The sequence below is a fragment of the Schistocerca americana genome, chromosome 6 (assembly GCF_021461395.2).
Source record: "Schistocerca americana isolate TAMUIC-IGC-003095 chromosome 6, iqSchAmer2.1, whole genome shotgun sequence".
Classification (NCBI taxonomy): domain Eukaryota; kingdom Metazoa; phylum Arthropoda; class Insecta; order Orthoptera; family Acrididae; genus Schistocerca; species Schistocerca americana.
Window position 1 is genome coordinate 388,653,941 of NC_060124.1, and position 27,807 is coordinate 388,681,747.

Below are 27,807 nucleotides of genomic sequence, written 5' to 3' on the forward strand. Positions count from 1 at the left end.
TTCATACTAAAATACAGCTATAATTAATAACAACTTTCATTTTAAAATTTCCAAATACATGCATGTTACAAATAGCTCCAGTCTTTCAAGAGTAACACCTCATATTTACATGCATGTAATCACAGTATTGGTGACCCATAACACAATATTTTGTTACATTTAATACTATCATTAATGAGAGTTTTAAATCCTGTGGAACTTTTCTTGCGAAACAGATAAAATTATGTCATGTAATTGCCACAAATGGTAATAAGAACACAATTAAAACCTTTTATTATCTGTAACATTTGCAATACTTTTAGACTGATGTCTTAACTTTGGTACAACAGCCACATCATTTAGACAAAAATAGACATAAAAATCAGTCTTAGTGTTACCATGCTTCAAATATGAGTAAGTTATTTAATTATGAAGTCATGACAATTTCATAGTAAAATATATATATATTTAAATTCTACATATACATAGTATATTTAAAAAGTAAATGGCAATTAATCCATTCTCTCTTTACCTGGATTGCATCTGAGGTAAAACAAAGTTCATAACAGTCACTCACGCCAATATTTGGCACAACACTACACAGCAGTGAATGGCATTAATCAGACATCATAGATAAAAACTTATGCTCTGTCTATTAAACTCCAGTCAGTTTTACATTCAAGCATGTAAAAATGGCACTAAATGTATTAATATATTTCTTTTAATACAAACAAAAAAGAAAGACCTAATCACATTTCATTAAAAGAACTGTGCACACCACACTCACTTCTGCATTGCTATCCAAATCGGAGTAGCAACTGGGTCATTTCTGTCAGATTTTTGAAATAATCACACCGGTATATTCCACTGTTTATCAAACCGAACACTCCTACAATAACACCTTTTGCATTACTGGCAGCATGCTGCTAATCAATTTCTTCCTTAATGCCCAAAAGACGTTCACTTGATAGAGATGAAGAGAGGGGCTGCTGGGCATAGTTTTTAATTTGTTGCAAAGAGATAAGTTGATTAGGAAATGTGTTGGATGTGGTTTTTGGAGCATCAGACACAACACCAGCTGACAATGGAAATTGACTTACTGTCGACGGAAACGCACCATGCTGAGGCAAAGGAACAGCTACATAAGATAGATACTGTGGAGCAGACGTCATCACCTGTGAGGCAGGATTCACATGCTGGTTGTGCTGGGTAAGGTGATTAACGTGCATGAGCCCGCTTACAGTCTGGAATGGGGGAAGATTTGAAGATGCGAAAGTTTCACTCCGAGAGATGGAATAAACAGAAGTAGGATTAGGAACAGATACCGAGCACTGTTGAGATTCAGATGTCTGCACTGGTAGCCTAACTGTACTTATAGCATCTCTGGGGCTATGATCTTTCGTGACCAGATTTTCACCCACATCATCAGCACTCTCTCCATTGTTTCCACTGCGATCAGTGTCTTCATCCTGTGGCTGGTGTGTCACGCCTTGCTCAAGAAGGTCACGAAGTTGGGATGCTGCAGATCGCTGTTCTGTAAATGGGGAATTATTCATCTGTCGCAAGGCCATATTTTCCCGTGCAGCAGCCTCGGACAAAACGTTACTGAAATCTGGAGATACCTTGGCCCAATATGTCTGAAGGTCAATAGCCGAATAGCCATCTGCTTCACTGCCTTGTGGATTTGCTGGAACATTTGGTTCAGCACCTGATAAAGGTGGTATCTTGTCTGTCCTATCTGCATGTTTCTGCATATGCTTCGCCAAATGCACTTCCTGTGTGTACGACTTCCCACAATATTGGCAAATATGGGTCTTCAAGTGTTTAGACTCCTTGTGTCTGGGAATATGTTCTATGAGGGAGGGCTCATCTGCAAAACATTTATGGCATGAGTTGCATTTGAAAGGCTTATCCGTCTGGTGGCAACGAGAGTGACTATGAAGATTACTCAGCTGAGAGAAAGCCTTGCTGCAGCCTGGCTCAGGACATTTATACGGTTTGTCACCTGTGTGGGTACGGATGTGCTGCTGCAAATGGGAGAGTTGAGTGAAGCTTCTCTGACATATTTCACACAGGTATGGCTTGATACCCAAATGAATTCTAGTATGCTGTGTGAGGTATGAGCTGTTTGCAAATGCTTTGGAACATTGTGTGCACTTATATCTTTTCGTGTCACGTGCTTGGACAGTATCTGCACTTTGAGGCCTCTGTAACATTAAAACAACAAATATCATTAACTCACAAGCTTAAAATCTATGCAATTAATACATTAATCATAACAATAGATAATGTAACCAAAAGCAAATATGGGCAATTTACCAAGCACACAAACCAAAATTATAAACATATCCCTCCCACACTGCTCTATATACATATTTTACCACACACACACACACACACACACACACACGGAGAGAGAGAGAGAGAGAGAGAGAGAGAGAGAGAGAGAGAGAGAGCAGCGGTATGAGAAAGATACATATTCATCCTTCAGTCAGGTGGACACATTAATCCTTTGACTGCTGGGGACGTGTAAACTCTTAATGCCTCGCTGTTCCCCTGGCGCACCTGAGGCGTATATGCGCGACCTTGGATCTTCCCAACATCGCTAAGGACGTGTTTACGCATCCCACATCATCGGCCTTCCCACTGCTAGGGACGAGTTTAGGCACACTAGCAACAGTTCCCTGAACGCTACAGACATGTATACACGCAGAGCTGTCTTTCCGCCCTGCTCTTCCAGTAGCTGTTCAATGGTCTGATTGTATAGTTCGAGAGTGCTTATATGATTGTTGCTGTGTTCCCTCTTTGCAGAATTCGAATTAGATTACTGTATTTTCATAAGTTTTCTTGTTTTCTACATGAGAAATGTCACGCTGCCGTGGTTACACAGATAAAGAAATCCTGTATATGCTCACTAAGAGTGACAGTGAATGTGAATTATCGGACATTGCTAACTGTGAAGAGTTCAACAGAATCTCAAGGCTGTAGTCCTAAGCCCTTTATATCAGAGGGGAGAGCAAGAATTACAGTCAGCAGTCCCTCTGAATCTGAGGAATCAGAAAGTGACAGTGAAACGGTTCGGAAAAGAACGCACTTAAGTGACACATTTGACTGGAAAGTAACCGATTTCCAGCCGTTAAACCATTACTTCGATGACTCCAGTTCAGGACACAAATGTCAATTAGATACTGACCCAAGCATTCTTTCATTTTTTGTGATATTTACGTCTCAAGAACTGTTGCAATTTATTGCAGACAAAACAAATCGTTTTTAGGTTTACACCACACAAAATACTACAGAATCTGTGAATTCTCGGTTGTCAAAGTGGAAAGACACTGGATTTGATGAAATGTATTGTTTTGTTGCTGTTTGCCTTCTAATGGCGCAAGTTAAGAAGTAAAAATTAAGTGATTATTGGTCCAGATAGACACTTTTGAACACACCAATTTTCAGCAAAATTATGTCCCGAGACCGTTTTTGTCTACTTCTGAGAACATTACACTTCAGTGATAACTCTGCGAGTACTAGAGGCGACAGTCTATTTAAAATTAGGATGATTGTTGACAAAGTTCATAAGATATTTTGCAATTCATTTCACTCACATCACAAGCTTTGTATTGATGACAGTCTGTTGCTGTTGAAAGGACGATTATCTTTTAAGCAATTTATTCCAACCAAGTGAAGTAGATTCGGAATAAATACATTTGTATTGTGTGACTGTCAGAGTGGGTATATTTTAGATTTTACTGTATATACAGGCGCAGCAACTGCAATTGGGTTCCGCAATTTGGGGAGAAGTGGCGACGTAGTGGCAACTCTTATGGGACCCTACCTGGAACAGGGTCATATTCTATATGTCGATAATTGGTGCTCCAGCCCGGACCTGTTCCTCTGGCTTCACAACCATGGAACAGCCACATGTGGCACTGTTCATAAGAATAGGCGCAACATGGCAAAACTGCAGAAGGAATTAAAATGAGGAGAAACAGAGTTTAGGTCCACTGACAAAGTCCCCACTACCAAGTGGTGCAATAAGAGAGAGGTGTACTTGTTGACCACAAGTCATACAACACAAATGGTTGAAACAGAGGAGACTGACAGAAATACTGGCAAAAAAATAAAGAAAGCGCAATGTATTGTAGATTACAATTCAAGTATGGGTGCAGTTGACCGTTGTGACATGTTATTGAGCTCAGTGGTATCAGTACATAAGACTGTGAAGTGGTATAAGAAATATTTTTTTCACATTTTGAATTTGTACATTCTAAATGCTCATGCTCTCGATCAGTCGGCAACAGGGCGAAAACTGGCATTCACAGAATTTCACCTTTCTCTTGTAAGGGAGATTGTGGAAAAATACGCTACAGAAAGCACAAAAGCTGGTAGGGGAAGGCATTACGATGACGAGAATCCTCTGCGATCACAGGGAGACATTTTCCGGCTGTTATCGTGAGTAAACATTTGCAGAAAAGTACGCTAATATGCAGATGCGTGGTTTGCACAAAACAGAAAGTGCACTGGTAAACTAGATACCAATGCAAAACTTCCAATTTTCCATTATGTGTTGTACCCTGCTTTGAGACTTATCATACAAAGAAGCATTCCTAACTATTTGGAAGTAAATTTCAGAAAATTTAGTGATGTTTCTGAAGGAATTAGTGAATGTGATTACGCTGAGTACATTACGCCAGTATAACAAAACCCATATATTAATCTGTGTACGATACATTTAAATTATTAACATGTAACATGGACAGTTATATTCTTTTATCCTTAGTAGTACAAATGTAGACGCATCGGTCTCCTTGTGCAAAACATGTTTTCCATAACTGATTGAAACGCCTTTGATCAATGAGAAACAACATGCTAAAGTAAAAACTCTTTTCTCAGTGCGATTTTTCTTCTTACTTTGCCTCTGTTGTTAGCCAATATTGAACATTAAACTCATTGTTCTGGGGAGGGTGGGAGGCTTAAAATTTGTTGTTCAAATGAGACCTGCTTTGAAGCATTAGTAGAAAGTGGTATTTGAAAAAGAAGTATTGAATATACCCTGTTTCCATCCTTTCATAAAAATCAACACCTTCTCGACTAATTTGTAGATTATTGGAAAATAGTAGGGGAATAAAAATTTTTATTCCTTATTGTTGTGCAGTCAATCTATTGCACTCTAAATTTCATTTTCATCATGCGTTCACATTACTAGATATGCTAACCAGAAGTTTACATTGATTTCGGGCCTGATTTTCACACCCCACTTTCATTCCAGTTGTACAACTTGGTATGTTTTACAGAGCACAGTTTTTTAGATAAATCTTGGCTGTATGACTCATAAGGGTTATTCCTCTGTAGTTTTTACAAAGTCTAAAAAACTGTGCTCTGTAAAACATACCAAGCTGTACAACTGGAATGAAAGTGGGGTGTGAAAATCAGGCCCGAAATCAATGTAAACTTCTGGTTAGCATATCTAGTAGTGTGAACGCATGATGAAAATGAAATTTAGAGTGCAATAGATTGACTGCACAACAATTTTGAAAGAATTTTACTAAATCGAATAAGTGAAAAGATAGGAAAGGAGCTGAGTGGAGAACAGCATGGGTTTAGGAAAGGAAGAAGCATGATCGACCTGATATATTCTGTCCTTCAACTGATGGAGAAAAGTTGGAAGTATAACAAAAGGGTGACAATGATTTTTATAGACATAGAAAAGGCATATGACTCCGTTACCAGGGAAAGACTCTGGGAAGAAATGAAGAAAAAGAAATGAAGAAGATAGATACAGAAGATGGATACATTAATGTAATAAAGACAATGTACAGAGGACACAATTGTAGAATTAGAATACCATTGGGGAACTCTGAATACTTCGAAACAAGACAATGACTTAAGCAAGGAAGTATTCTATCTACTGCACTTTCTAATGTTGTGGTGGAGGGAATGAATAGGGCAGTTAAAGATATAGTAAAGCAAAAAGACAAAAAGATGATTTTTGCAGATGATATGGTAATATGGGGTGATAAAGAGGTAGACATACAGTTACAACTTGATGCGTGGAAGGAAATAATGAAAAGGTATGGATTAAAAATAAATAAAGATAAGAGTGAAGTAATGGTATTTGGAAGAGAGAAAGGGATCAATGGAAATATTACCTTGAATGGAGAACCCCTCAAAGTGGTAGAAAGTTTCACTTATTTAGGAAGTGAAATATCTAGGGATGGAAAAATACCTAACGACATTAATAGGAGGTTACAGAACTGAGGCAATTTCTACCAAACAATAAAACACCTGATTTGGAAATCAGAAAAAGCAAAACTCCTTATGTGTAACAATTATTACTTCCCTATTGTCACCTATGGTGGAGAAACATGGACAATGACAGAAAGGAACTGGAGTACACGGCAAGCAGGGGAAATGAAATTTCTCAGAGCAGTTAAGGGAAAAACAAGAAAGGACAGAGTAAGGAATGTAGAGATTAGAAAGGACCTTAAACAAGAAAGTATGAGAAAATAAATTGAGAAAAAGAGATTAAGATGGTATGGGCATGTTAAGAGGATGCATGGGCAGGGACTCCCCAAAATTATGGAAGAACTAAAGATGGAAGGGAAAAGACCTAGAGGGTGCCCAAGAACACGGTGGAAAATGGGAGCCAGAATATCTGTGGAAAGGAGAGCTGTGACATGGCAGCAAGTAGAGGAAGAAAAGTGGCGGGAGGACCGAGCAAAATGGAGAGGACTCCCCAGCACCCAGACCCAGCAGTAGCTGGAGCGGAATCCGGATATAGCTAGTTTTTTAGCAAAGTCACTACAAAAATACTGCATTTTAGACGTTTTTACTAAATCTTCAATTTTGCACTTAATTCATTCAGTACTGAAAAGTGCTATGGAAATGAAACTTTCTATTTAAGAACCTTGTGTTGTTAAGTTACTACATGCCAAGTTTCACGTTCGTCATAATATTAGTTCAGGAGATGCAAGAAGCCAAACTTTGAAATTTTTTCGGGCACCTATTTTTTTGGCCCATTTACCTACAATTTTCTGGCTCGATATGGTTCGTAAAATTCTTTTCATTATTATTCTTAAGAGAATGCATAAAGTTGTACAAGATGGCCAAATTTTATTTCTTTACAAAACCTATTGCCCAACATATTACAGCTCAAAGTTGCCAAAAATTCATGCTGGCTCTGCACAAGTCGTATTCAGCAGAGAAATATCCAGCACAGGGCAGGTTGGACAGCGGACCGATCCAGTCCCAGTGGCAGCTCCAAGGGACAGGCACACAGTGCAGGTAGATGGATTACACCACAGACCACGGCGCCTCAGTGCGCCTAGCAGGTGGCATGCCTCCAGCAGTCAAAGGGTTAACACATAAGGTGACCTAACAAATACCAACAAAGTTAGAAACCATGATAATAACCCATGATATAGAAAATATGGTAGCATAATTTGTGTCAGAAATTCCAGCCAAGCAAAACAAATTTGAAAGTGAGGGACAAATATTAAATTAACATTAGGTTCAGTCCTAACTGTGCTATGCTATACAATACAAAACTATTATATTAACAATTTCACCCTGCATAACTGGGTTTGAAATAACCCACACACAAAACAAGATCAGTACTTTTATTTTATGGAAGTGATTACTGGAGTTTAATATGAAGTTAGACTTCAATATTACATTACTGATATTCAATTTGCAAGCACTGCCAAAGAAAACAATGAAAATGCTATAAAATTATATCGAATGCAGGACATCTCCATATTACCCAAATTACATTGGCAATTACTAACAGTATAAAGTTTTGTGGTGTGTTTGCAACACTTTCAGATCTACCTGCAGTTTTTTGAACTGCCATGTATTTTTATGCCTGAAGGGCAGATAGGCACAACAAAAAGACTGTCACAAACAAAGCTTTCGACCAATCAGCCAACAGTCTTTTTTTTGTTGTGGGTTTCTTCGACTCAGCATCTCTACTATATGGCGAGTAGCAACTTACCTTTTCACAATATTGTTACATTCCATCCTGGATTTTCCATTGTTTTATTTATGCCAGAAGGCTCAAAAAAATGGTTCAAATGGCTCTGAGGACTATGGGACTTAACTTCTGAGGTCATCAGTCCCCTAGAACTTAGATCTACTTAAACCTAATTAACCTGAGGACACACATCCATGCCCAAGGCAGGATTCGAAACTGCGACCGTAGTGGTCGCGCGGTTCCAGACTGTAGTGCCTAGAACCACTCGGCCCCTCTGGCCAGCCGCAGAAGGCTCTTTTCAAGTCACAAGCAGAAGGAATATCATGTTTAATGCCTTATCAAGAACAAAACTGCTGCATACAGAACACAAGCCCAGATCGGGCAAAGATTAAGAAGCAAATTGTTTGAACCTTTTTTCAAAGGAAACATTATTTATAGCAACTGTAATTTTCAATTTAGCATTTTATATTTTATATATTTCAAAGTTTTAAATATGTAACGACATTTTAAAATTGTGTGGCATAAGTACGGCTATCTCGAACTAAATAAATAAATAGTGCAGCTTCTTGTTCAGTCTCATGATCAGTGGACCCCATTCCGCGACTTTGCCTGGATTTAAAGCACCGTGTTCCAAGTTTACACACCTCTTTACATTTCAGAGCCAAATCTAAACTGCAAAATATGCAAGTCATTTTTCTAAAAAGCAAAATACATGCATTGTGTGTAAAAATTAACACACACCACAAACAAAGCAAAAACAATTCGGAACACTATTAACCAGTAACGGGCCCGCATCTCGTGGTCGTGCGGTAGCGTTCTCGCTTCCCACGCCCGGGTTCGATTCCCGGCGGGGTCAGGGATTTTCTCTGCCTCGTGATGGCTGGGTGTTGTGTGCTGTCCTTAGGTTAGTTAGGTTTAAGTAGTTCTAAGTTCTAGGGGACTGATGACCATAGATGTTAAGTCCCATAGTGCTCAGAGCCATTTGAACCATAACCAGTAATGGGCGCCCTGAATAAATTTCATAGTTGAGCAAAAGCTAGAATCAAAACAATTGCTATGGCAAAAATGACAACACACAGAAATTGTTGGCCATCAAACATTATTTCCTCACTTTGGCAGCGACAATTTGACTAATAATAATCAATCAAATGTAACCGAATTTTATTTGCTTTATCAATACTGTATACACCACTACCGATGGCCCACAGTTTTAAAAAATACAACACATGTGAATATTACAAAATGTGGTAATTCTCCTGGCAAGACTGACTTTCCCAGTAAAATGTTAAACTCTTGTACTGACTTCATAAGATCACCACTTAGCTATAGTTAATCAGCTAAAGACTAAAGGCAAGATTCCTGACACTTAAAAATACCATTAAAAAACACATTTAACGCATTAACCTAAAATTGTGGTGGCTAAAGATTACTACAGGTTGTTCACTGCTGCGGTAAATAATCTTCTATATGTCAGTGTATGTATTTGCTCCAGAAATGATATTTTTCCCCTCAACAATATTATTTACTCGCACTTTAATGAAAAGGTTTTTAGATTGGCATCTTAAAAACTATTTTTTTACTTCCAATAATGGAAAGAAAATCATCTTATTTACTGCATTTATGTAAATCACTTATATGAATGATTACAAAAGATTGAAGATTTGATATTTGTTTTTTAATTTAAAGTTTTCTGTTAGATCACTCAACAGAACAATCTAGACAGAAAACATTCATTGAAGTGCAATTTGTTGCCACTCTAGTATACACTCTCAGTTCACACAAATGGTATCACTTGATCAGATGAGCCATTTGAAAGAAAGAGAAACAGGGATTAAAATACTAGGAATAATTATATTTTTGTTTGTTGCTCAAGACCGTCTTTCTCTATTCATAACATGTTTTCTCCAATTTAGTGTTCTGTTTACTTTGTCGGACATGTCACTGTGTTGTGCTCCTGATGTCACTGTGTTGTGCTCCTGGTGGAGTATGCTCAAATACCACACACCAAATTATATGATACATCATCTGTGTGAAGTAGCTGTTTATTGTGGAAAAAGAAGAATCTCCTGTAAGTGCCTGGTAATCAATGTTCGGATTTTTCACAATTAGCATATAGATTCTCTTACTCTTTTCATCTTTGCCAATTGAACTAAAATATTGTTCAGAAACTCAACTCTTATGTCTTTGTCAGTTGCTTGTGTCTCAATAAACTGTTCATATGCATTACAAAACCAGCAAATGTCCTCTGTAGGAATTGAAAAAGTATCATTTTGACACTTGTTCACTGACTCAGTCTCTGTAATACTGCATCATTATCCACAAAATAGGCACATTTGTTGTGACATTTACATCAGCGCTCATGGACTGTCTTATCTTACTGTAGATGTGCATCGAAAATAATGTGCTATGTAAGACTTCATTTTAATTGTAAATCTGTGATTTGCAGTAGAGTTTCAAGAATGCCTGTCATATGTAAATGCAGCAATCAGTTTAAAAATAAAAATAGTTTATTTATAATGGTTCTGGAAAACTGCAAAGGACTTATGTGACAACCCACGTAATTGTGTTGTGCCATGTCATTTGTATTAGCAACTTGATATTTACTTGTGAAAAAGTTTGCTATTTGCTATCTTGTAATTCCTTTACTTTTGATGCTCTAGTTACTCACTCACTTGATACACCAAATGTGCAAAGAAATTAGCCCACACTGTGTAAGATTAAGTCTTGATGTGAAACAATACAATAAAAGTCTTAGTTCACATCAGACTTGCTGTTTTCTGTATGCAAGATGTACTAAGCCACAGAAATGAGCTTTTTGTTAAGAATATATGAAAGTTGTGACAGAATTGAAATAATTTAGGAGTAAAGGAGTCCATTCACCAAATAGCACAAGCGTTGACTGATCGACAGGCACATACTAAAGAGAGAAAAGACTGATGAGCTAGAGTACAAATGTATACACAGAAACACCCATGCAAGTAAGTGCCCATCCATTGTGCTGGCTGGACACACAAACACTGGGATTGCAGTTCAGCAGGTAGCCTAGGGTGGGATTTGTGTCTGATGGGTTGAATAGAGGGTTGAGGCAGTGGCTTGAATGGAGAACATGGGCAGGAGGGGTGGCAGGTACACAGGTGAGGCATGTGGCACATTGGTACCAGTGTCGGTAAGGTACAGAAAACGATGATGTGTGGATTGGGAGGAGCTGACAGGACAGAAGAAGGGGAAAATGTTGGGTAGAGGCTGGGGGGACAGTGGGATGGCAGAGATCAAGGGCAAGTGTGTTGCAAGGATACCTCCCACCTGCATAGTTTAGAAAAGATAATGCCAGAGTGACGGGTACCAATGATGTAGGTTGTGGTGCAGCCATTGAATTGGAGAATGTGGTACTCAGGTGCATGTTGTGCCACTGGGTGGTCAGCTTTGTTCTTGGCCAGACTGGCAGTAGCCATTCATCCTGGTGAACAGCATGTCAATTTTCATACTGACACAGAAACTTGTGTAGTGGTTGCAGCACAATTGGTATATGACTTGGCTGAATTCACAGGTGGCCCTTCCTCTGATGATGTAAGATAAGCCTGTGGCAGGACTGGAGTAGGAAATGCTGTGTGTGTGTGTACTGGGCAGGTCTTGCACCGGGTCTTCCACACATTACGGAGACTGAATCAGTGAACTTAATCCACATACACTGCCTACTGAGACACAAGCAGCTGACAAAGACATAAGAGTTGAGAATCTAAAGGCTAATTGAGAGAAATCCGAACACTGATTACCAGGTACTACAGGAGATTTTTCCTTTGCCATAATAAACACCTACATGGCACAAATGATGTATCAAATAATTTGGTGTGTGATATTAGAGCATACTCCACCAGAAGCACAACACAGTGACATGCCTTACAAAGTAAACAGAAAACTAAATCAGAGAAAACATGTTATGAACAGAGAAAGACAGTCACATGCAACAGAAAAATATAATTATTCCTACTACTTTAATTCCTTTTTCTCTTGCTTGTAAACAGTTCATCTGTTCAAGACATCATTTGTGTGACCTGACAGTATAAACAAGAGTGGCACCAAGTTGCACTTCAATGAATATTTTCTGTCTAGATTGTTCTATTGAGTGATCTAACAGAAAACTTTCAATTAAAAAACAAATATCACTGCTTCAAACTTTTGTAATCATTCATAGAACTGATTTACATAAATGCAATAAATAAGATGATTTCCTTCCACAATATAAGTAATAGTTTTTAAGACACCAATCTAAACAAAAAAAAAAACGTTGTGGTTAAAGTGCAAGTAAATAATATCGTTGAGGGAAAAAAAATGTCATATCTGGACCAAATACGTACACTGACACACAGGAAATCATGTACCACAGCAGTGGCTAACCAACAGTACTCTTCAGACACCACAATTTTAGGGGATTGTATTTTCTCATCACTAGCTCCCCTTACATCAATAAAAATTATAACTTTCCATGCTAATCTAAACCTCAGATGAGGTCTCTGTCTTTGTGCAACCACGATTTCGAATTTCAGATGAAATCACTCACAAATTCAAATACAGAACAGACCATTCTGCCTGTGTACCTCCAACCTGACATGACAAACTGCCAGCACCTGCTGTATTCCACATACTGGGCAGTGCATGGACAGCACTTTAAGCTACAGTCTGTGACGGGGAACAAAAACTTGTTAATGAAGCTGCTCTTGGTTGCTTGCTGTATCATACCTGGCATCCAAAATATTTGGTAGCAAAGTGGAGAATATTGTGTCTTTTACTTAAAATTATAATGTGTTGTCCATATGACTGTAACAGGAGAAAAGTAGACTTAATATAGACATATAATAAGTGTAACAAGGATGTAATACAACAGGTGAAACTCTGCGCCTAAAATGGATTCATCCACAAATACATAAAACTATTAGCCTTTTCATGGGTAATTTGTACCGATGTTTCATTTTCTACATTCAATTGATAAAAATTTTACGTATTAATGCATGTAGAAGGATTTGAATAACGTAATGCAAAATGGGCAACAAAGAATTAAGTAGGCATTTTAACAAGCGACTGCTGTTCCAGTTCATGCAATATATTGAAACAAAAATATTTGTAATGAGGAGCAGTGTGTCACATGACAAAGCACAGAACAGAGACACAAGACAAAGATCATGGTCTGGTGTTTGGGAGCCAAACGGATAAGGTGGGGTACAACAGCGTGGGGTCACACGCATTTTGATTCCGAGGCAGGGTCAGGCATACAGGATTGTTCAGCAGCTAATCTTTGGGTTATAAGTTTGTGAGCTGTGAACATAGTGGGATTACAGTGAATGTGATGTAGTGAACTGTTTATTGCCTGCCACTGCTATGCTAAAACTATTTACAGACTTGACTGGACCACAATGTGTAGGACCACCATTCATAGTTAAGCAAGTTTCTATGAATAAAGCAACTATATAAATCTAACGTGTGCTAAACATACATTAATATCCTTAATTCTCGATTTCATTGGTTAATTACTCATATATATCTGTATTATGACCTGTAGATTAAAACTGAAGAAACTGCAAAAAGGTGGGAATTTAAGGAGATGGGACCTGGATAAACTAAAAGAACCAGAGGTTGTACAGAGATTCAGGGAGAGCATAAGGGAGCAATTGACAGGAATGGGGGAAATAAATACAGTAGAAGAAGAATGGGTAGCTTTGAGGGATGAAGTAGTGAAGGCAGCAGAGGATCAAGTAGGTAAAAAGACGAGGGCTAGTAGAAATCCTTGGGTAACAGAAGAAATACTGAATTTAATTGATGAAAGGAGAAAATATAAAAATGCAGTAAGTGAAACAGGCAAAAATGAGATCGACAGGAAGTGCAAAATGGCTAAGCAGGGATTGCTAGAGGACAAATGTAAGGATGTAGAGGCCTATCTCACTAGGGGTAAGATAGATACCGCCTACAGGAAAATTAAAGAGACCTTTGGAGATAAGAGAACGACTTGTATGAATATCAAGAGCTCAGATGGAAACCCAGTTCTAAGCAAAGAAGGGAAAGCAGAAAGGTGGAAGGAGTATATAGAGGGTCTATACAAGGGCGATGTACTTGAGGACAATATTATGGAAATGGAAGAGGATGTAGATGAAGATGAAATGGGAGATATGATACTGCGTGAAGAGTTTGACAGAGCACTGAAAGACCTGAGTCGAAACAAGGCCCCCGGAGTAGACAATATTCCATTGGAACTACTGACGGCCGTGGGAGAGCCAGTCCTGACAAAACTCTACCATCTGGTGAGCAAGATGTATGAAACAGGCGCAATACCCTCAGACTTCAAGAAGAATATAATAATTCCAATCCCAAAGAAAGCAGGTGTTGACAGATGTGAAAATTACCGAACTATCAGCTTAATAAGTCACAGCTGCAAAATACTAACACGAATTCTTTACAGACGAATGGAAAAACTAGTAGAAGCCAACCTCGGGGAAGATCAGTTTGGATTCCGTAGAAACACTGGAACACGTGAGGCAATACTGACCTTACGACTTATCTTAGAAGAAAGATTAAGGAAAGGCAAACCTACGTTTCTAGCATTTGTAGACTTAGAGAAAGCTTTTGACAATGTTGACTGGAATACTCTCTTTCAAATTCTAAAGGTGGCAGGGGTAAAATACAGGGAGCGAAAGGCTATTTACAATTTGTACAGAAACCAGATGGCAGTTATAAGAGTCGAGGGACATGAAAGGGAAGCAGTGGTTGGGAAGGGAGTAAGACAGGGTTGTAGCCTCTCCCCGATGTTGTTCAATCTGTATATTGAGCAAGCAGTAAAGGAAACAAAAGAAAAATTCGGAGTAGGTATTAAAATTCATGGAGAAGAAATAAAAACTTTGAGGTTCGCCGATGACATTGTAATTCTGTCAGAGACAGCAAAGGACTTGGAAGAGCAGTTGAATGGAATGGACAGTGTCTTGAAAGGAGGATATAAGATGAACATCAACAAAAGCAAAAAAAGGATAATGGAATGTAGTCTAATTAAGTCGGGTGATGCTGAGGGAATTAGATTAGGAAATGAGGCACTTAAAGTAGTAAATGAGTTTTGCTATTTGGGGAGCAAAATAACTGATGATGGTCGAAGTAGAGAGGATATAAAATGTAGGCTGGCAATGGCAAGGAAAACGTTTCTGAAGAAGAGAAATTTGTTAACATCCAGTATTGATTTAAGTGTCAGGAAGTCATTTCTGAAAGTATTCGTATGGAGTGTAGCCATGTATGGAAGTGAAACATGGACGATAAATAGTTTGGACAAGAAGAGAATAGAAGCTTTCGAAATGTGGTGCTACAGAAGAATGCTGAAGGTTAGATGGGTAGATCACATAACTAATGAGGAAGTATTGAATAGGATTGGGGAGAAGAGAAGTTTGTGGCACAACTTGACCAGAAGAAGGGATCGGTTGGTAGGACATGTTCTGAGGCATCAAGGGATCACCAATTTAGTATTGGAGGGCAGTGTGGAGGGTAAAAATCGTAGAGGGAGACCAAGAGATGAATACACTAAGCAGATTCAGAAGGATGTAGGTTGCAGTAGGTACTGGGAGATGAAAAAGCTTGCACAGGATAGAGTAGCATGGAGAGCTGCATCAAACCAGTCTCAGGACTGAAGACCACAACAACAACAACATATCTGTATTACACTAGCTGACCTCTTAGCCACTTTAATACATCGGTGCAGGGAATGGCAATTGAATCTCAATGTAGACAAGTGTAATGTGCTGCGAATACACAGAAAGATAGATCCTTTATCATTTAGCTACAAAATAGCAGGTCAGCAACTGGAAGCAGTTAATACCATAAATTATCTTGGAGTACGCATTAGGAGTGATTTAAAATGGAATGATCATATAATTCATTGGAAGAATCCTAAGGAAATGCAATCCGAAAACAAAGGAAGTAGGTTACAGTACGCTTGTTCGCCCACTGCTTGAATACTTCTCAGCAGTGTGGGATCCGTACCAGATAGGGTTGATAGAAGATATAGAGAAGATCCAACGGAGAGCAGTGCGCTTCGTTACGGGATCATTTAGTAATCGCGAAAGCGTTACGGAGATGATAGATAAACTCCAGTGGAAAACTCTGCAGGAGAGACGCTCAGTAGCTCGGTATGGGTTTCTGTCAAAGTTTCGAGAACATACTTTCACCGAAGAGTCAAGCAGTATATTGCTCCCTCCTACGTATATCTCGCGAAGAGACCATGAGGATAAAATCAGAGAGATTAGAGCCCACACAGAGGCATACCGACAATCCTTCTTTCCACGAACAATACGAGAATGGTATAGAAGGGAGAACCGATAGAGGTACTCAAGGTACCCTCCGTCACACACCGTCAGGTGGCTTGCGGAGTATGGATGTAGATGTAGAATAATTTATGTAAGGGCATAAAGCAACCGTGTGCAACAAAACCCCTGTGCAGACGAGCCATTTAACAGGTTGTGTGCTCGCCCTGCTAGCAGCAGTAGTTACCACTAACCATCGGTGATGCAAGTACACACAGAAAACAAACACTGCCCAAACAGGCCTAAAGCTACCAACCGGTGGCCATGTAGTTCTCAACCCTTAGGCGTCACCGGATGCCGATATAGGGGGGCATGCAGTCAGCACACCGCTCTCCCAACCATTGTCAGTTTTTGTGACTGGTCCGGACGGGGTGGCCGAGCGGTTCTAGACACTACAGTCTGATACCGCGCGACTGCTATGGTCGCAGGTTCGAATCCTGCCTCAGGCATGGATGTGTGTGATGTCCTTAGGTTAGTTAGGTTTAAGTAGTTCTAAGTTCTAGGGGACTGATGACCTCAGATGTTAAGTCCAATAGTGCTCAGAGCCATTTGAACCATTTTTTTTTGTGACTGGTTCCGCTACTTATCAATAAAGCAGCTCCTCAATTGGTTTCCCAAGGGCTAAGTGCAACTTGCTTGCCAACAGCAGCTGGCAGACCCAGACAGTGACACAATCAAATGCTAACCAAGCCCATCAGCACTTATCTTTGGTGATGTGACGGGAACCAGTGTTACCACTGAAGAAGTCCACACAAGTTCTTAAAAAATATGGTTAGTTTCATTTTGAGAATTTGCAGGGTGCTTTATTACTGAGGAAGAGAGATTTCTAATTGCCAATAGGGCTACATATAATCTTCTTCTTCCTCTTTTTCTACAATCATCACACATTGCTGCCAAAGCTAACTTCACTTGTTTTCAGTTCAATCAACCAACATGTTTTTTGTGGGAACATTCTGCTGTTGTGGCATCACATCTGATTACAATACCTAAGGAATAGGCCTGAACTAATGACACTGAGGTTACATGATCATTAGTTCATCTGAATGAAACTCATTTTCATGCTGTTGCTTTCAATAACTTTTAAAATACATAGAAATAGCTAATTAAAGTTTTAGAACACGTATACTACAATTCAGTAGTTGCAATCTATTGACAACAACATACAGTGTACTCTCAATTATTCGCGTGCAGATTATTCGTGCATCTAAAAAAATGATGTGCAATATTTTCTCTAGCAAACAGCAATAAACAACACCTGTGTGACAATAAATGCAATTTCAGTCGTTTAAGTATTGTTTCCATTGTTATCGGCCAGCCTGTTCTATGTAAACTGAAAACAAACAGTTTTCTGGTGTTAATCAGCATGTAAGTGTCAACAAAGCACATTAAAGGATATTTGTAACAAAAATGATGGAGAAATAAAAGAATATCAATATCAGAAAAGGAAAGTTGCCACTCACCATACGGCACAGATGCTGAGTTACGGTAAGCACACCAAAAAGATTCACACAATTATAGCTTTCAGCCATTAAGGCCTTTGTCAACAGTGGACTGCAGATGTGTGTGCGAGTTGCATTTGAAAGAGTGTATATATGTGTGTCTACCGCTGACAAAGGCCTTAATGGCCGAAAGCTAGAATTGTGTGAATCTTTTTGCTGTAACTATCACGACTCAGCATCTCCACTATATGGTGAGTGGCAACTTTCCGTCTCTCATATTATTATATTCCATCCTGGATTTTCCATTGTTGGAGGAACGAAATAAATATTTGTCAACATTAAAACAATAATTACAAATAACTGAAAGATTTGAGAAGGGAGAAGTTGCTGCAAAACTAAGTACAAATTATGGTATTGGTATGCATACTGTTAGGGACATTTAAAAAGAATAAGCAGAAAAGACAGAATTTTGTCAGGAAATATGACTATTTCTGGACCACCTAAATGTAAAAGCATGAAGAGATTTACATTTGGTGAATTAGATGCCGCTCTTTTGCAATGTTTCAGCCAAAAACGAACAGAATGTGTCAGTCTTTCAGGCGCAATGTGCGCTCAAAAAACTAAATTTTTTCTTGAAGTTATAGAGTTAGAGGGACAGTTTAATGCCTCATCTGGATGGCTAACCAGATTCAAACAATATCACAGATTCCCGAACTTATCATGAAAGGAGAGCAGGTTACTTCAAATGTTGCTGTTGATTCCTTCCAGGAAGAGTTCCAGAAATTCGGGGGAGAGGAAAATTTCACACCAGACCAAATTAATAATCTACATCTACATCCATACTCCGCAAGCCACCTGACGGTGTGTGGTGGAGGGTATTTTGAGTACCTCTATACATTCTCCCTTCTATTTCAGTCTTGTATTGTTCATGGAAAGAAAGATTGTCGGTATGCCTCTGTGTGGGCTCTAATCTCTCTGATTTTATCCTCATGGTCTCTTCACGAGATATACGTAGGAGGGAGCACTATACTGCTTGACTCCTCGGTGAAGGTATGTTCTCGAAACTTCAACAAAAGCCCATACCGAGCTACGGAGCGTCTCTCCTGCAAAGTCTTCCACTGGGGTTTATCTATCATCTCCGTAATGCTTTCACAATTACTAAATGATCCTGTAACAAAGCGCACTGCTCTCCGTTGGATCTTCTCTATCTCTTCTATCAACCCTATCTGGTACGGATCCCATACTGGTGAGCAATATTCAAGCAGTGGGCGAACAAGTGTACTGTAACCTACTTCCTTTGTTTTCGGATTGCATTTCCTTAGGATTCTTCCAATGAATTTCAGTCTGGCATTTGCTTTACCGACGATCAACTTTATATGATGATTAAATAATGCAGATGAAAAGTGGACTGTATTGGAAATGTCTCCCAGCCAGAACCCTTGCTTGTAAGAGTGAAGTTTGTGCTCCTGGATATAAATCATATGAAGAATGTGTTCCAATTTTGTGCACTGCTAGTGCTTCTGGGAACCACAAAGTGAAACTACTAGTGATTGGGAGAAAAAAGATCATTCGAGGACATCACAGCTAAGGACTCCCTATGGATTCACACACTTCTGTACCACAACTTCGATGATTTCTAGAAGAAAAAGAATTGCCACACAAGGCTGTTCTATTGCTTGAGAATACTGATTCACATTCTTATGAGAGGATTCTCATACCTGAAAATGGTTTCACCATAACTATGTTTTTACTTCCTAACATGACTGCCATTAGACATTCAATGGACCAAGGCATAATTGCATTGGGAAAATGACACTACCAGGATGGTCTACTGATAATGCTAGCTGATGAGGATGATTTAGTGGTGTTTTGTTCTGGAAGAATTTGAAATTCTAGATGCCATACATGGGATTTCTAATGCCTGGCAGGAAATCATGCCACATACATTACTTTGATCATGGAGGAAAATTCGTCCATATATGGAAGAAAGAGATTTTTGAGGTTTCAGTAATGAAGACATAACAACCGTATAAATAATGAATCTACCAATAGTTTCAAATGGTTTTGAAGATGCCAATGAAGAAACCTTGACTGAGTGGCTAAAGACCTATGCTTGTAAACCCGGTTTTCAGTACAAATGTGACGCCGAAATTGAGACCACTGCTTCACATGAAAACAAAGAGGGGTTTAGTGAATGTGAAAGTTGTGATGAAGACAGTGACATTTCAATATGATGATACTGTTCTAGACTATCTGGACCAGAAGGGGTTTCAGTAAAGTGAAATTATTACTGCAAAAAAATTTGAAATGCAGCGTAAAAAAAAAGTCAACTCCTCTCAGAAGCAGACCAACATCACAGACTATTTAAGAAATAAACAGCCCTACGGTACCTATGCAAAGAACTTCAGTAACATTCAAACAACGAATACATCTTTGAAAATATATCGAGCATTCACGTTTTTCGATTCTTCGTGCATCTTCTCCCCTACATTACTCCAAACAATGGTGAGTGTATTGTACAATTTTGCTGTATTAGGCAAATCTGCTGAAATATAAAGTCAACTCCTCTCAGAAGCAGACCAACATCACAGACTATTTAAGAAATAAACAGCCCTACGGTACCTACGCAAAGAACTTCAGTAACATTCAAACAACGAATACATCTTTGAAAATATATCGAGCATTCATGTTTTTTGATTCTTCGTGCATCTTCTCCCCTATGTTACTCCAAACAATGGTGAGTGTATTGTACAAGTTTGCTGTATTAGGCAAATATGCTGAAATACACTCCTGGAAATGGAAAAAAGAACACATTGACACCGGTGTGTCAGACCCACCATACTTGCTCCGGACACTACGAGAGGGCTGTACAAGCAATAATCACACGTACGGCACAGCGCACACACCAGGAACCGCGGTGTTGGCCGTTGAATGGCGCTAGCTGCGCAGCATTTGTGCACCGCCGCCGTCAGTGTCAGCCAGTTTGCCGTGGCATAAGGAGCTCCATCGCAGTCTTTAACACTGGTAGCATGCCGCGACAGCGTGGACGTGAACCGTATGTGCAGTTAACGGACTTTGAGCGAGGCATGCGGGAGGCCGGGTGGATGTACCGCCGAATTGCTCAACACGTGGGGCGTGAGGTCTCCACAGTACATCGATGTTGTTGCCAGTGGTCGGCGGAAGGTGCACGTGCCCGTCGACCTGGGACCGGACCGCAGCGACGCACGGATGCACGCCAAGACCGTAGGATCCTACGCAGTGCCGTAGGGGACCGCACCGCCACTTCCCAGCAAATTAGGGACACTGTTACTCCTGGGGTATCGGCGAGGACCATTCGCAACCGTCTCCATGAAGCTGGGCTACGGTCCCGCACACCGTTAGGCCGTCTTCCGCTCACGCCCCAACATCGTGCAGCCCGCCTCCAGTGGTGTCGCGACAGGCGTGAATGGAGGGACGAATGGAGACGTGTCGTCTTCAGCGATGAGACTCACTTCTGCCTTGGTGCCAATGATGGTCGTATGCGTGTTTGGCGCCGTGCAGGTGAGCGCCACAATCAGGACTGCATACGACCGAGGCACACAGGGGAGCGATCTCCTACACTGGCCGTACACCACTGGTGATCGTCGAGGGGACACTGAATAGTGCACGGTACATCCAAACCGTCATTGAACCCATCGTTCTACCATTCCTAGACTGGCAAGGGAACTTGCTGTTCCAACAGGACAATGCACGTCCGCATGTATCCCGTGCCACCCAACGTGCTCTAGAAGGTGTAAGTCAACTACCCTGGCCAGCAAGATCTCCGGATCTGTCCCCCCATTGAGCATGTTTGGGACTGGATGAAGCGTCGTCTCACGCGGTCTGCACGTCCAGCACGAACGCTGGTCCAACTGAGGCGCCAGGTGGAAATGGCATGGCAAGCCGTTCCACAGGACTACATCCAGCATCTCTACGATCGTCTCCATGGGAGAATAGCAGCCAGCATTGCTGCGAAAGGTGGATATACACTGTACTAGTGCCGACATTGTGCATGCTCTGTTGCCTGTGTCTATGTGCCTGTGGTTCTGTCAGTGTGATCATGTGATGTATCTGACCCCAGGAATGTGTCAATAAAGTTTCCCCTTCCTGGGACAATGAATTCACGGTGTTCTTATTTCAATTTCCAGGAGTGTATAAAGTCCACGTTTTCCCAGCTTAAAAATTATTTCATAAAAGAACAATTCATTATCAAAAGAAAGAAAGTTTACGGTTTAACGCCTAGTGAATGACAATGTCACTAGCTTAGTTTAATCAAGAAATTGGAAGAAACTCAACCATCTTCATTTAAAAGCAATAATCACAGCCTCACAATGTCCTCAGAGAAATGCTGAAACATCCAAGGATATCAGCAGAGTCAAAGTTTGCCAAGAACGTCTACCTGTAGTTCACCTGACTACGAACTGTCATTTTTACCCATGCAATATGTAGCAGGACAGAGTGGGGGAAAGATGTGGTTTCATCGAGGCCCTTTAAACCCCCCCCCCCCCCAAGGCCTGAGTGGTGGTGTGTCTGGAAGTTTCCTTCAATCATTCTTGCGAAAACCAAGTGACTTCAATTCTGTGCATCACGGTTCTAACCTCCATCACAGAGGCATCAAAAGAAGGGGCGAAATTTGGGTAAGAGGGGCTGTGACAATCTTCCCATTCTGTGACGCGTCCATGGTAGCATTAGCCAGAATTGTGGTGAAGTTCATGCCGATGTGACATCATTAACCCACCTTACATGTCACTGGAACTTCTGAGCTGTGGCCTTGCTATCTGTAGTGTTGGCTAGGCAAGCGCTGTGATTTTGCACCATGACAGGAGGCTGTACGCACCTTTGAGACAAATTTCAAACTTAAGCGTCAGAATGGGTGCGAATGTTGAGGTTTCGAAAAAGAGATCCTTAAGTTCTGTTGTGCTACTGCAATGTAGCTGTGCCACCTCATCTAATGTCCACTAATAATCTGGATGCATTGGTAATGTCACTGTCCCCCAAACTCATTATCAAAACTTACTCCACCCTACATTTGTAAGACCCCCAAGTTATGCAACAATCATTACACTGTTGTTGTCGATGGAACATTCCGACTCTTAAAATGCACTGAAGAGCTCTACAAGCCTACTGGTCATATGAAGTGCAGGTAAGTAGAAAATGTGTCACGACTTAACCCTCGAGCAGGCATGCCTATGTACAAAGTGCACCAACCACAAATAACAATGTCTTGTAGTATTCCATCGTTGTTTCACAACTGCAAGCCCAAATCTATTCCTTCATTATTGCTTCACCTAACACTGTGATAAATTGTGTTGCCATACGTCCAAGAGAGCAGCAATAATATAAAATAAACAGTGAGTTAACTCAGAAAATCTTTACAGTCCAAGCAAGAAAATGACCCAGATTCTGAGCTAGCAGCACAATCCCACTAGGCACTTGTATATGAGATAATTAGCAATTAAATAATCAGTTGGCTGGGATCTGATGCAACTGCTCTGTTTAATACTTCGAGTGGGTCATTACTGTAGGGTAATCCTTGTACTCGGCAACAAAATAATATAATGAAAGTTTATTTTATTATTGTTTAATTAAACAGTGGTTTAGCTGATACAATGTAAGTTTATTTTATCATTGTTTAATTGAACTAAGGTTATTCTGTTCTATTACTAACACATTTTTACCTCGGTAACATAACACAGCTATTCCTGAAATGTGTAAATATTAAGGTGTGCGCCCACTCGTGTTGTAAAAAAATGGCACGCCAACTCACAGGTTAAGAACAAGTGAAATAAATCTTTGCTGGTGACACGCTACAAAGTCAACAACTAAAACTGTTGAGGGTTTGGTATCAAATGGATATAATTTTCAACAAAATAATTTTCACTTTAAAGGTTGCATACCAGACAGCAATACACAATTTCTTATATAGTTACCAATAATGTAAGAAATCTTTTTTTTTTCTGCAGGGAGGTATGAGAAGCCAAAAGAATTGTTGTTGGGTTCAAGTATGGCCCAGGAGTGAAGCCAGTCACAGCAATCTGCCTCTACAACACATACATTGGCAACATGCTAATTTCTGGTACCCAATGGGGGATAAAGTAGGTAATCAAAGAGAACCTACAGCGTCCTGCAAAGATCTTTAAATATTTATATTAACAAATTTGTTTACTGTTTATTTGAAATGACAGTTGTGTTGGCATGCTAAATTAGGTTGAAAGATGATATCAGCAAGTGAAATGATACGACAAAAAGCTCGCCTTCGCCTATCAAACAGCGTAAATAGTTACACAGACCTTGTCCACAGGGTCATGTTTTGCTATACATCATGGATCACAAATTTATTGCTACAGTTATGGTGTTGATTCAATGAACTTTCGCAATTTTCTTTTTAATATACTGAAAATTTTGTCTTTGTTGCTAGGATCTGATACAACTGTTTCCAATCAAGCTGCAAAACACTTCTCTGGCTGCTGTTCTCTCTTTCGATACTTACAATTGAATGCTCACATAGGCACCCTTCCTGCCCCCCCCCCCCCCCTTGCAGTACCATTAAACATCGACCTCAGCAAGTGCTGTCAACATTGCTCTGCTAAACATTTAAGTAACAACACTGCACTTGATCTAGATTACTATTTCACTGTTGTATAACAAATCAGAAATTGTGACTGCATGCAAATTACTGCTTGACTTTTAATATGGGAAACAGTCATGAGCATAAATGAAATAGTACTCACTGCAGATGTTTCCTTAAATACTTATGGCTTCAACTACTCTACCGTACTGTACAACAGTTCTTTAAGAGAAATGAAGGACAATACTGCTATTTTTTTCCATTGTAAAACAGCTTACCTTATACAGTTTTCCTAACCTGCAAATATATGTCAATTTCCACTAATTCTGAGAATCAAAAAGGTGAATTATACTACAAACAGAGGAAGCTATACATTTTGCATTGAATGTGTATGTCCATTAAATCACAGATATATCTTCAATGTTAATTTCATTCCTTCTTGTGATTCTATAAAGATACACTAATATTTAGCAGATTGTTATCTAAAAAAAGAAGGGGGAGGAGATGACAAACTATAAACAATATAAACTAAAGCAAATTAATCCAGTATAACAGTATCACCCTAATCCAATATTAAAAGTATTGCAGGCTGTATGATTTCAAGTGTTTCTCATTATGCCATATGCTGTATGATTGCCTGATTCCCTTAGACTGAAATCTGCCTGCTCATTCCATTTCAAACATTAACCATTACAACCAAATTCGTTAGTATAATTCTTGACAATCATCATGAAATTTCATAATATAGCTCACACTCAGTGTGCTCAATTCAAAACATGTGATCATATTCAAAGTAATTTCACAATTTCTTATTTCTCACATTTCTCAATACTCTTTATTTTTGCACAGTTTTATCAAAAAGTACACACTGTTTTATAGAAGTTTCCTTTATAGTCCCACATTTTGAAAAGCAAATGCACACAAACGAATGTCACATATGCCTAATCAAAATAAGAAATACTCAGAAACAAATTTGAAATTTCTTCTCTAAAATGTGGAATCTCCTTGACACTCCAGCAAATTCAGGTATAAAGTGGGATGAAAAGGGAGAGAGTTGGAGGGTTTCGTGGTGAAAAATGTTCAGTTTTAAAATGTGCATACTAAGTTATGCACCATTATTAAATGTACATCTCGAATGATTTATTGTTTGCTTCTACAGTTGAGAACTACTCAGGGTCGAATACAGGCATTGTGTAGTCAAACCAATGGCAATGTGCATTAGTATAAACACTGTGAATAAAAATGACAAATGCTGAATTAAAATGTTGTAGGGGACAAAACACTGTTTTTGATTTCACATCCATGAAAATTATTGTTGTCACAAACAATTTGTGTATTTGGGGAAAGGAGGGGACAGCAACTGACATTCATAGTTGACTGTATGAAACTGCCAATATGTACCACTCACATCAAGATCAATATTCAGCAGAGATACAACATTGACTCAAATGGGGAAAGCGAAGGACCAAGAAATCCACCCAGCATCAAGTTTAAATGATTTATACAAATCACTGGCAATTAAATAAAAAAAATCTTACTAATAATCTGAGATATGTACAATATTTTCTGAATTCACTGTTGTCTCTCGTTTAGTTGTGTCAAATATTAATTATATTTTCTTTTGAAATGTGATACACAGAGTGCAACATGAGGGAACATTTCTGGACACAAACTATGGGTCAGCTGTCAGCATAAACAGCAGTAATATAGATCAAGGCAGTCCGTAGTTCCCTTACCTACCACAGACACTTGCACTGTCCATTTCAGGACAATGAATAATAACAAGGGACTATGAAGTGAGATGGTGTGGCTATGATGGGATGAAGATTGTTTATTCGCCTAAAGCAAGTTAACTTACACTACATTGTTATGATGATGTTGCAGATGGTGGAACTATCTTCTTCTGACTGTACACTATTCATAAATAGCACAACCCAAGAGAAGATTGTTTTGAATATATAATTATACAAGTGGATGTATGGAAAAAGTGGGGATGGGAGCAGGGTTCAGAAATAGTCCTGTTCCCACTAATAACTCTTCCTTGCTTTTTCACTTTCAAACTTCTATCTTCAGGAAGGGATTCAAATGCCATTTCCCTTTTATACATTTAAAGACTTTTCAGTTGTTGGCAACAAGTATTCCAAACTGATGCTCTACACGTATCTGCCTGACAAAATATATGGAGGGCATGCTTGCATACAGAAAGAGGTGTAAAATGTCATTGTTCTATGTGAACCAATATTAGTTTAACTCAAACAGCTATATCATGCAGTTCACGTTGACAGGTACACCTCTCAGTAACTGACTAGTGTTAGGCCTAATGATTTTATTGTCTTAACTGCTACCCACAAAATTAATTGTACAACATACCTGCATAGTCAACTGCAACTTTCATGACATCATCTATTGAAATTGTTCCACAATTTCTTCTGTTCTATGGACAATGTAATCATCATTTGGATAGCCTTTTCCAAGGTCAATGAGTTGTGCAGCCAATCCGTTTGCATTTCACTATGTAATCACATAATCTGCAAAGGCATTTTTCAAAAGCCATCCTCGTTTCTTTAAGGAAGAAAAGAGAATAATTTGTCAGTGTTTAGTAGCTACCTTTAAACACATATGACAATACAGACAACACCACAATAACTATATAATGCTCAACTAGTTGCAAAAAGCACATAAAGTAAAGTGTGTGAATAAAGAATTGTTCAATGTGTACCAAACACTCAAACCTGGGAATACAAAACATTCTCTAGTAAAAATCATTGTGACACAAATACTGCGCTGACACAACGGACGCGACAGAATCGCAGTTCTCCCGTTTTTCTATAATCACATAGGAATATTTGCGCAGAACATTAGCATTATATTATCATTCAGTTTTTATCCCGACAGCAAACAAATGTCTTCTTTAGTAGTTAACTCTGACTGCTTGTAAAAATGCCTGTATGATCCAACATTCCGTTTTCATAAGATTCGAGAGTAAATGTATAAGATACTACTCTTGTACTCTATAGCATAATCTGAGGACTTGTCGAACTGCGAAATATGACAAACATTCTATTTCACAGTTACACTTCTGGAAGCGCTTTATTAAATGACATAAGATACAACTTAAATGACATAAGATACAACTGACTCAATGGAACATAATGCTGTGCAGCGCTGAACAATTTGCAGTTATCGCTAAAGAAAATTCACACCTGACGAATTCGGTGACATCCACGGAGGCTCTCTTTGTCTTCAACATCGAAGCACCTGTTTCCGAAATTCTGCAGACAAGTAATTCATTATCGTCTCATCCTCACACATAACGAATATCACAGCTTCCGTAGCCTGCTTCAAACCAAACAGAGTAAATAAACACACAAACTGCTTGCAAAACACATTTTTTGTTCATTACAAATCATTTGAATCAAAATAGACGCTAACCGGCAAAGAGCTGAAAAATTGTGAATTGGACAGGGATCCCAACATCTCTGAACACAATGAAATAAGAAATCACTG

The 27,807-nt window shown here is 39.3% G+C and overlaps 1 protein-coding gene across 1 annotated transcript; it reads right to left on the bottom strand.

Annotated features, from left to right (window-relative positions):
• LOC124619675 (zinc finger protein rotund-like) lies at positions 1-27,807 on the bottom strand. The gene is made up of 4 exons (XM_047146217.1): positions 27,733-27,807; positions 27,504-27,636; positions 26,671-26,862; positions 1-2,186 (listed from the first exon to the last, which is right to left on the bottom strand). The coding sequence occupies exons 3-4, from the start codon at positions 26,674-26,676 to the stop codon at positions 906-908; spliced, it is 1,287 nt and encodes a 428-aa protein (XP_047002173.1). The 5' UTR covers positions 26,677-26,862; positions 27,504-27,636; positions 27,733-27,807; the 3' UTR covers positions 1-905.